At 55.8% G+C, this 10,495-nt stretch overlaps 1 protein-coding gene across 4 annotated transcripts; it reads right to left on the bottom strand.

The window, feature by feature from the left end:
• Nucleotides 1–2,748: 2,748 nt before the first annotated feature.
• Nucleotides 2,749–10,413, bottom strand: TGFB1I1 (transforming growth factor beta 1 induced transcript 1). Of its 4 annotated transcripts, none has more exons than XM_033426225.2 (11): nt 9,666–10,413; nt 6,655–6,755; nt 6,479–6,531; nt 6,242–6,384; nt 5,998–6,085; nt 5,776–5,881; nt 5,464–5,658; nt 4,491–4,664; nt 4,140–4,221; nt 3,691–3,839; nt 2,749–3,441 (listed from the first exon to the last, which is right to left on the bottom strand). In XM_033426225.2, the coding sequence occupies exons 2-11, from the start codon at nt 6,715–6,717 to the stop codon at nt 3,175–3,177; spliced, it is 1,320 nt and encodes a 439-aa protein (XP_033282116.1). In that variant the 5' UTR covers nt 6,718–6,755; nt 9,666–10,413; the 3' UTR covers nt 2,749–3,174. The 4 variants fall into 4 exon arrangements, with proteins under 4 accessions (XP_033282116.1, XP_004268779.1, XP_033282115.1 ...); XM_004268731.3 differs by lacking the exon at nt 9,666–10,413 and adding an exon at nt 8,085–8,200; XM_033426224.2 differs by lacking the exon at nt 9,666–10,413 and adding an exon at nt 8,085–8,191 and having other exon boundaries at nt 6,655–6,816.
• Nucleotides 10,414–10,495: the final 82 nt, after the last annotated feature.

Below are 10,495 nucleotides of genomic sequence, written 5' to 3'. Positions count from 1 at the left end.
GTATTCTCATACCCTCAAACTTTTGTATAAGCTGTGCCTTCTGCCTAGAATGCCCCCCTGCCTCTCAAATGGTCAGCTCCTACTTAGCCTTTAGTGCCCAGCCCATGGCATCTCTTTGGGAAAAACTTCTTGGACTTTGCTGACACAGTTCTGAGCACATTGCATGGACCTTGCCTGGGTCCAGGTCTGTCTCCCCAGTTGACCAAAGACTTCTCAAGAGCAGGAAATGATCTGATTCATCCCTGGAGTCCCATTGCTCAGCACAGGGCTGGATGCAAGAAGGGAGAGGCTGAATAAATATCCATGCCTCTGCCTTTCTAGAAGAACTGACCAGACTTGGATGTCTGACTTTGGGAACTGGGTTCATGCTGGAGATGGGGAACGGAGAACAATATTTTAGGGGAATGTGATGAGTTATTTAAGGAATGCCTTCATTTTGGTCCCTTCAAAAGCAGACTCTACGATGAGAATTGGGGTGCAATGACTGTATTGGGGAGCCGATCCCAGTAAGGAGTGGGGAAGAGAGACAAAGAAAGGAGAAAAGCCAATAAAGCATGTGTTGATCGAAAGGTTACCACTGTGACAATCCCAGTGGGGACCCTCTGAGACACTGTGGAGAACTCACCTCAGAACTGACCCCCAAGGGGCCAGAAAGCTGGGGTATCCATTCACCAATCCCTGTCTCTAACTGGCTGGAGGTTATGGAACCTCCCCCACCCACCCCAGGCCCTCCTCCAGAGAGCACCCTTAGACAGAAACTCAGGGAGCAGCTGGGGAGACTGAGTGTCTGGGAAGTGTCTGCATACGACTTCCCAGGTGGGCCAGGTGGATATGGGCAGGGCACCCACAGTGTCTGCTTCAGTGGGTGATGAATTTGAAGGGCCTGGGAGAAATCCAGGGGCAAGCATCAGAGGACACGTTGGGGTTATGGGCACTTAAAATCGAATCTATGTGTTCTCGCGGGGTCCTGCAAAGCCCTTCGTGAGGTGGCACCTGATTCCTCTTTGACCTCATCTCCAACTACTCTCTCCCTTGCTCACTCTAATCAGCCACACTGGCCTTCTTTCCTTTCTTCCAATGTGCCAAGCTCTTTCCTACCGCCTGGCCTTTGCACTTGCTGTTTCCTCTGCCTGGGATGCTCTCCTCAGGCTCTTTGCCTGGCTGCCTCTTTCCTCAACCTTCAAAGTCTCAATGTACATATTCACAGAGGCCTTCTCTGACAATCTGGTTCAAGTACTCCCTTCCCCACCTTCACTAACTTAGTTCTCTATTTTTTCCTTCTAGCCTTCGCTCCTTTCCTTCCTTCCTCATTCCTTCCTTCATTAGCCAACATTTATGGAGCACTTACCACATGCTAGACAGCATCCTAGACGCTGGACAGATAACGGTCGGCAAAACAAACATGTCATCTGACAAACAAACTCCCAGGAGCTTGCCTTCATTTCAGAAATAAACAAGCAACAAACAAACACTTATTTGCAATAGTGATAAGTGAGGGACTAGGGAGGTGCTGTGGGTGGAAACTAGAGGGAAGGGCCAGCTTTACCTAGGCCATCAAGGAAGTCCCCATTACTTCATCATGCTTGTCACTGTGTGTTTGTTTTTCCTCTGTCTCCCCTACTAGACTGTGAGGCCAAGGAACATGTTCCCTATGGTCTCCCCAGCACCTGGCATGGAGCCTAGGACAGCACGTGCTCAGTAAACACTTGGTAAATGAATGGCTCAAGACTTGGTGGTGGTTACAAGCCAAGGGATGGAAAGCATTCCCCAGGAAGAATTTGTGGAAGAGGAAGAGCAGGAGGCCTAGGAAGACCCAGGGGGTGGAGCCTCAGAGAGGAAAGGATCTGGGGGTTCTGCCCGAGGCCAAGACAGAGAACCTCACCTTTGTCTCTTGCCCACACATGTTCTCCTTGGCTGTTAGCTCCTCCTTGAGCTGGAAGGGCCTCTGATAATCCATTGTTTACAGCCTCAAAGGTCCCTGTAGTTAGGACCCAGGAATCCAGGCCACCTCCCTAGGGAACTTCAGAGTCTAAGGTACCAGGCTTAGAGAGGCCTCTGGGGCTTAGGGATTCAGATGGAGCCTGAACTTCTCCATACTTAAGAACCCCTGGCCCCACCCTTCTCTGCTGGGGCTAGGCTCAGGTGTCACCTCCTCCAGGAAGCCCTCCTTGACTTCCAATCTGAGTTAGAAGCCTCCTTCTGGCTCTTACAGCCCCCAGCGCTTCCCTCAGTCACTGCCCTGACCACCCCAAGTGTCATCCTCTGCCTAGCGGAGCTGTTATGAGTCAATACCCGTATGAGGGAAGCTGTAATTTAATGCCCAGATCCAAAAGGTGGGCACAAATTGGCACTTGAATGGAGCCCCATCTCTGAGGGTCTTTAAAGGAGGGGGAAAAATCTGGAAACCAGCCAAGGTGGCAAGGTGGAAGGGAGTGGGAGGGGTACAGATTAAGTGCGTATTTCGAGGATATAAGGAAATGAAGGATGGGGGATTGGGGACGGGAAGATTTGGTGGGTCCTGCTTGAGCTCCCGTCCCGGCTTGTCACCGTCTGTACAATCAATCCTGCGCAGGTGGCCAGCTTTTCCTCAGGCGCATCTGACAGGTGAAGGACAGCCTGCAAGGGCTGAGTCTGAAGGTCCGGCTCCCGCCACAGGGCGGTGGCCTAGAACGCATCACGCATCACAGCCCGAGACAGTATAAGGGGCGGGGCGTCGCAACGCGAGGCACTCCCGCGCAGAGACACAGCACCTGTGTGACGTGGAATGTGTGTTTATGTTGGTAGAAAAAAGTGCACTGAGCAGTGAGGGGCGGGGAGAGGGACATCCTGGCCTGGCCTCGGATTCGTGGGAATTGCAAGGGCCCTCCTCCAGTCGGGGGGCTCCCTCAAGGCTGGGAATAAAGTGAAGGGCTCACGCGGGATCGCTTGCCAGTGTACGACCCACTTCGTGGGGCGCGTGGCCTTAGGATCGGCGGGGCTTTTTCTGAACTCGCCCATGGAGAACGTACAGTACCTTCGGGGCCTGTCCCTCCAGTGGGTGGGGCCTCACGGAGCTGGGCTGGGGGAGCCCCACGCTCTAAGAGCAAGGCCTTGGGGTCTGGAGAGCCCGGTCTTTTCGGGAAGGGCGAGGTTTGGGGGGCCGCGCTCTCCCAAAGGGGCGAGCCCGGCAGGCGGTCAGCCGAAGAGCTTGAGGAAGCAGGGCTGGCAGTAGGGCTTGCCCGCGCGCTCCTGGAAGGAGCCCTTGGTGAGCGGGCGCAGGCAGAAGGTGCAGGTGAAGTGGTCCGGATGGAAGCGGCGGCCCAGGGCCGACACGCATCGGCCGGTCACCGGGAGGCCACACGTGGCGCACAGCGACCCGCGCCGCGCGTGGAAATGGTTCTCGCACAGCGGACGGCCCTCGTGCTCAAAAAAGCTGCCTCCCGAGAAGGGCGCGAAGCATTCCTGGGGAAGGGCAACCGAGAAAGGATGGGTCAGCGCCGATCTCCAGACGAAATAACTTGCCCTACGAGCTGAATAACCCGACCCCAGTCCCAAGACCCCCCCCCCCCCCCCCCGCAGCCCCTCGCACTGCCCTCAAAGGCGAAGCCTCCCCTCCCCAGGACCCTGCTCTGAATAATCGCCCCGCCCCAGGCTCCTAGTCCCGCCCCGCGCTGGCCTGTCCCTCCCAGGCCCCGCCCCCCAGCCACGCACCCTGCAGACAAAACAGTCTGGGTGCCAGAGTGCGCTGAGCGCCGAGATGTAGTTATCCAGAATGGGGCCTTGGCAGCCCTGGCAGCGCGGGGCGAAGAGCTGCAGGAAGTCTCGGCGGCAGTAGGGGCGGCCCTCCCGCTCGTGGAAACCTAGGAGCGGGAACCGAGTAGGAGGAAGGAAAAGAGTGCGCGGTGGCACCAGGAGCCCCACAAAATCTGAGGCTATGGGGCCAGGGGAGGTGGTAGGCCGAGAGGGATGGGGTCTGGGGCGGGAGCAGAGCGGGAACGGATGGGATGGGAACACACAGGTGGGACAGGTTGGGGCCAGGAGAGAGCAGGAGAAAATTCGCGGCCCCGAGGACTTCGAAGGTCGTAGTGCGCTGGCCCAAAGAGAGCAGGGCGGGATGTCAAGCGGACCCGCGGCTTTCAAGGTGGGAGTCAAGCTCTCACCCTCATCTCCGAAGGGCTCCCCGCAACTGACGCAGCAGAAATGCTCCGGGTGCCAGTGGGTGCCCAAGGCAGTAACCATCTTCTGCGGGGAATAAAAGGGAGCACTCAGTGTGGCCCTCAATTTCTACTCCCCTCCCTCTTCCGCCCTGAACCTAGGTGAGTGGGTTGAAGTACGAGTGTAAGGTGTGGGAGACCTAAGCAGGAACTTGGGAATCAAAGAGAGAGGGCGAAGTCTAAAGGGCCGTGGACGAGAACGAGGGACGGGGCTGGGGTGGGCGTGGGAATGGGAGAAGTGTAAGTGGATGAGGCCCATCCCACAGGCGCCTTGGGTGAGACAGAGGCGGGGCTCACGTGTCGGATGGGTTGATTGCAGAGGCCACATCGTGGGGAGAAGCGCTCGAAGTAGCACTCGGGACAGAAGGGAGCTCCATCCTTCTCGAAGAAGCTGCTGCCTCCCAGGGCTGTGGAACAGCCACCGCAAACGAAGTGCTCAGGGTGCCAAGCACGGCCGAGCGCCGTCACCACCTGTGAGTTGGGGGGTGAGGCCTGGGTCAGAGTGGCCCTCGGGCTGCCATGTGCCCAGTGAGTCAAGGTTTGCGTAGCACTTTTCGAATCTTATCTCTGAGCAATCAGGATGAAGAATCTAACGTTAAAGTCACTCAGTCTGTAACTGGTGGAGACTCAACCCGTCTTCCAGCACAGTGCCTAGGGCCCAGCATACTTTAGGAACCCACAAAAATGTTGTAGTTTCTTTTAAAATTAGAAGAAAAAATGAGCTAGGAGAAGAATGACTTCATATATTATACTAATATATTCATCTTTATACCAACACAGTCATAAAATGCAATTTTTAATATATTTTATTAATGGAAGAAGGGGCCCATGAAGGTGAAAGTGCTTAGGGCCCACGAAAGTCATAATGCCACCCTGCTTTGCTGAGATTGGAAATTCTAGGATGGTGGTAGGGTGCTTTATCTAGCAGGAGGAACTAGGTCAACCACTGGGCACCGTTGCCAGTAACATCTGCTCAGTAATAAGCCAAGGACCGGAGCTCCCGAACCAGACAGGTGGGTGGAGCCAATGAGGCTTTTGTGGAGATTAATTGAGATGGGGGTTTGTAAAGGAGCTAGCGTAGAGCCTGGCACACGGTAGGACCAGAATAAATAATAACTGGATTGGAATTCTTACTCTGCCACTTACTTGCTGTGTGACTTGGGGCTTCAGTTTCCTCATCCGTAACATATGAACAACAATAATACCCACTGGCCCTCAGTAAAGATGGGTCTGTGGGTCTCTACTCCCTTATTCGCAGGGCTCCACTTACTTGCCCAGCAATGGGTTTATTGCAGGAGCCACAGAGGCCCTTGGCTTGGGTGGGAACGCCTCGGCGGCTGAGGTCAGACTGAAGCAGCCCCAGCATGGTGTCTAGGCTGCCTTTGCCAGCGGGCCCTGGTGGGGAGGAGGAGCCCTCATTCACGGAGCTTGGCACTGGTGGCTGGGTTGGCCCAGAGGCCGGAAGCTGCAGCAGAGAGGACAGGAGAGTTGAGTCAGCAAGGCAGCAGATGTGGGAGGGTCTAAAATGGGTTGAGAGCCACAAATTCACACTGGCCCACCCCTCACTCCCTGAGTGACTCACATGATTCTGGACACGGAAGTCAGAGAGTGAGGCCATCAGCCTATCTAGCTCCAGGGTGGCTGAGGTGGCCGAAGGCTTTGGGAGAACAGGGGATGGACTGGGAGGGCTGTGAAGAACACAACTTGTGTCAGCTTAGAGCCCCAGAGTAACGCTTCCTCCTGTAACTCAGGCATCCAGGACTGATCACCCCTCTCCCAGCCCTGCCAACTATGCCAAACTCACAGGCTGGGCCTTTTCTTGTCCTCAGATTGGTCCTCCTTCTGCTCTCCTGCAGTCTCCTTGCTAGATGGGAACTGAGACATTATTTCATCTGCAGAGAGGACAGAAGGGCACTGGACATGGGGCCATGCTCTAGCCTCCTTCCCAGGTAAGGCTTTAGCTGCTACTCTGGGAAGGCTATACCCACTTAGTGTCTGCCCTGCCCTGCCCCCCATCACATCAAACCCTGCCCCAATTACCCTGGTACCTGTGATGTTGAACTGAGTAGCGTTAAGTTCCTGAAGCAACCGGTCTAGCTCACAGAGACCCGTGCCCAAGACACCACAGGAAGAGGAGAATGGAGGGGCTGCAGGGGCCGCAGGCTTCGGGGACCGAGGCTTGCATACCGTGCTGGGAAACAGGGTGGGGGCCTGGGTTCAGGGGTGGGGAATACAAGACTGAGTCTCAATGGGCTCCCCCATCCCCCAGTACCCAGCCCCCTCACCTGTACAGATGATCCTTGTCCCCAGAGGCTCCTGAAGATTCCCCGGACCCCATCTATAGAGAAGGACATATGTGTGGGATGATAGGCCTGCGCCGCACCCACTCAGGCCTAGATTCCCTTTGCCCCTGCCAAACCTGGCCCTAGTGGTTGCCGCAGTCCCCAGCATCTGATCTCACCTGTGTCAGAGGAGACGTGAGGGGCTCTGGGGGCCGCTCTTTTAGAGCCCCTGACCTTGGCATGTGAGAGGTTGTGGTCTCCAGGTCAGAGAGCAGGGCATCTGCAGGGAGAGGCCGTCAGGGTGAGAGGTTGGGAGGTCAAGGTTAAGGCAGAGACAGGGCCTTAAGAGATCAGAGAACAAGTGTTCTAAGTGGGCAGTGTTTGAGGAAGACGGAAGCCAGTATTAGGAGCAGAGGTCAAGAATCAGAAGAAACACAAAGCCAGACCAAGGCAGAGATGTGGAAGGGCAGCAAGGACTATTTATGATCAGAACATTCCACATGGCTCATCCTGAGATTCATATACAAATTCAGCTACCTGATTCTTTTATTCTCCGAATCTTCCGTAATGCAGTCAAAAGCGGCTTTTTACTGGAGCCAAATTTGGCTTCACCCCAAATTGCTCAACTGGCTGTATGCCTGACACCAGCTTTCAGATTGGATGCTCTTTCTGCCACACCCCCTACACCTAAAGAGACCCCTCCCAGCCCTGGCCCACCTCCAGACGCCACTGGGCTCCACCCTATGCACCTCATTGGTGAGTCCGCTGGGACCTGCTTTCTGACTGGCTTATTCTTCACCGTACCAGTGCGCGTTACCCCAGCTGAGCAGCACCCCCTACTGCAGGGTGCTGGATCCTTCTCTCCCACGAAGGGCACAGCCTTCCAGCCCCAGTTCTAACAGACAGGGAGGATGAGATGCCTGGGTGCGCCTTCCTGCCCCAAAACCGACAGACAGATACACACACAAACACACACACACACACACACACGCTGCCCCCCAGGCCTGCATCCCCAGATCCGAATCCTTTGAACTCATTACCTTCCAGAATCTAGAAGTCCCTGACCCTTTACTCCGCATCTCTGAGCGCCTTGGTAGAACACTTAACCTCTCCCTGGCATCTTGGCACTCATCTATTATACTTTCTGCCCCAAGGACCTGACCCCTACCATACTTAAGGGCCCTTAACTCTTTCATTCCCAAAACCCTAGGGCAAGCCCATTTTCTTCTCCAGAACTTGATGTCATATTCTCCCTTCCCGTCTACTTTCCCAGTCCCTGGACCCAAGGTGCCTTTAACTCCTCCCTTCCCAAAGCTCCTGAGCCCAGACGCCGACAGGCGCTGCGCCTCCCTGCCCATCCGTCCGCAGCCAGTGATGGAGGAGTGGAGCGAGGGAAGAAGGGAGGGAGCAGCCAGTCTGGCAAAGGCAGGAAGGGAGAGGCAGGAAGGGGGACGTGGAGTCGGAAAGGAGGCGCCGGCAGAGACCAGAAGCGAGAAGACAGGAGGCAGGGATGGAGAGATGCCGGGAGTGCGAAGGGGGCGCCAGGATGGGGAAGCGGGTCCAGGCGGTGGGGAGGGACTGGGGACAAGGGGACCCGGGCCCCACTCACCCAGGTCCTCCATGACGGGGCGCGGGCAGACCGCGCGGGGCGAGCAGGGCGGGGGCCGTGTCCGGTGGGGGCGGGGGGCGGGGGGACGTCCGGGAGCTGGAGGCCCAGCCGTGACCATGTAAGGAAGCCGGGACCCGCTGGGATAGGGCTGGGGGGGGGGGCAATGAACGGGAGAACCCGGGGTGGGGGCCTGAAAGGGAGGGAGGGCCCCGGGCCCCGGCCCACTCAGGCCCAGCCTGCTTGCTTGCTGCGGAGACGGCCACACCCCAGCCTTGGCCTCAGCTGCCGGGAGCCCCCGGCGGCCAGAGCCAAAGTAAGAAAGTGGCTCTTGCAGACTAAGCTGGGGATCCTCTGCCCGGGAGACCCTTAGACACACACTGAGGTCCCCAAGCCCACCGCCACCCCAAAACTAGCACCCTGAGTCCTAGACAGAGCTCCTCTCCCACCCAGGCTGTTCCTGGGAGCCTGCTCCAGACAGAGTCTTGGGGTTGGAGGTGGGAGTGATGTTCTAAGGATCAGTCAGATCCAGGTTCAGAGACCTTCCCTTAGAGACCGTGACAATGACATAAACAGAGATCCCAAAGGGCACGCAAACTAGATACAAAGAAATCTTTCAGAGACAGAGACACACAATGAACCCACCCACAGACTCTAAGTCATAGTGTTGGAAACGGATATACAGACACAGGTAAACAGAAACCAAGGCCCCAGCCCCACACAGACTCAGGGGAAACACTCCCAGGCAGCCAGCCCCAGCCAGCCGTCCCCAGCACTGAGATGAGCCAGACCTGTCCCAAAAGAGCCCTTTCCCAAGATACTGCTGAACATAGCGAAGAAAGCAAGACACAGACTCCAGCCACAAAGGAACAAGAGGCCTTCCCTGGACTGAGACCCTGAGAAATCAAGTCGGAAACGAGAAACTCTAGAGATAGGTGTGGACAGACACAACAAGTGTGGCTGCAGCCACTGGACTGTGGGTCTCAACCCAGACCTGAGTCCAGATGTGAGCACTGGAATGGGGGCAGGGGGTTCCTCAACCCAGCAGTAAATCAGAACCCGGGAGCTTTTTTCAAAATACTGATGCCCAAGTCACCCTCCCCTCAGTCCAATTCAGTCAGAAAGGGCCCAGGCATCAGTATTTTTAAAAAGCTCTCTGTGGACTTCCCTGGCAGTCCAGTGGTTAGGACTCCATGCTTCCACTGCAGAGGGCATGGGTTGGATCCCTGGTCAGGGAACTAAGATACTGCATGCAGATCCCATATGCCGTGTGTTACAAAAGAAAAAAAAAAAGCCAGAGAGAGAAATGAATAGATCCTTATATAAATATTTATATAATACATTAGCGGGAAAAAAAAAAAGCTCTCTGGGTGGTTTTAAGGCACAGCCTGAGAACAGAGACCCGGACACTCCCTGAGGCACAGAGGCAGCACGGGGCAACCTTAGCTCCCCAGAAGCTAGCAGACAGGCCCAGTCCAGACACTGTCCTCAAAGTCAGGCTGCCACCTAAGTGGCCAGTGATCTGGGAGCCAGATTATGGAGACCCTGCCTGGACGACCAAAGCAACGCAAGTGCTTTCCTCACCTGAATGCCAGCCTAGGGCTCCAGCTTCCTCTGGGCACGACTAAGGGCCTCAGGGGCTTGAAGAACACAGTAGGTCTTCCCTCAGAAAAATGGCAGGACAGTTGGCCCAAGATATGAAAATGGATCCAGAGACCAAAGACCCACGATGGGTGAAGGGAACTGAGGAAACCATAATGCCAAGGTCTTGGACGTACATCCCCACCCTCACATCCCCTCAACACAACCCTCTTAGTCCTGATCAAGGTCTGTGTCCAGCTGGGTGGCTATCTGAGCAATGAAGTAGCCTCAGCAGGAAGCAGGCTTCCCCTGGGGCCTAAAACCACATCCTCAGAAGCAGCCTGGGAACTCAACCATATCCCAGGGCTCTAGGAACCAGCGCATAATTACTTATTAAACTCCTGGGCTTCCCTGGTGGCACAGTGGTGAAGAATCTGCCTGCCAATGCAGGGGACATGGGTTTGAGCCCTGGTCCGGGAAGATTCCACATGCCATGGAGCAACTAGACCCGTGCGCCACAACTACCGAGCCTGTACTCTAGATCCCACCAGCCACAACTACTGAGCCCACGTGCCACAACTACTGAAGCCTGCGTGCCTAGAGCCCGCACTCCGCAACAAGAGAAGCCACCGCAATGAGAGGCCCGCGCACCACAACGAAGAGGAGACCCCGCTCGCCGCAACTAGAGAAAGCCCGGGCGCAGCAACGAAGACCCAATGCAGCCAAAAATAAGTAAATAAAAAATTTAGAAAACAACTCCTATACGCCAAGGTGGCCTGTATTGAGACACAGAAACCGGGACAGGACCCTACTTGATGGGTGAAGGGGTTGGG

Source organism: Orcinus orca, chromosome 16, assembly GCF_937001465.1.
Source record: "Orcinus orca chromosome 16, mOrcOrc1.1, whole genome shotgun sequence".
Taxonomy (NCBI): domain Eukaryota; kingdom Metazoa; phylum Chordata; class Mammalia; order Artiodactyla; family Delphinidae; genus Orcinus; species Orcinus orca.
The sequence above is the reverse complement of the archived record's forward strand: the minus strand, read 5'-3'. Positions and strand labels throughout refer to the sequence as shown.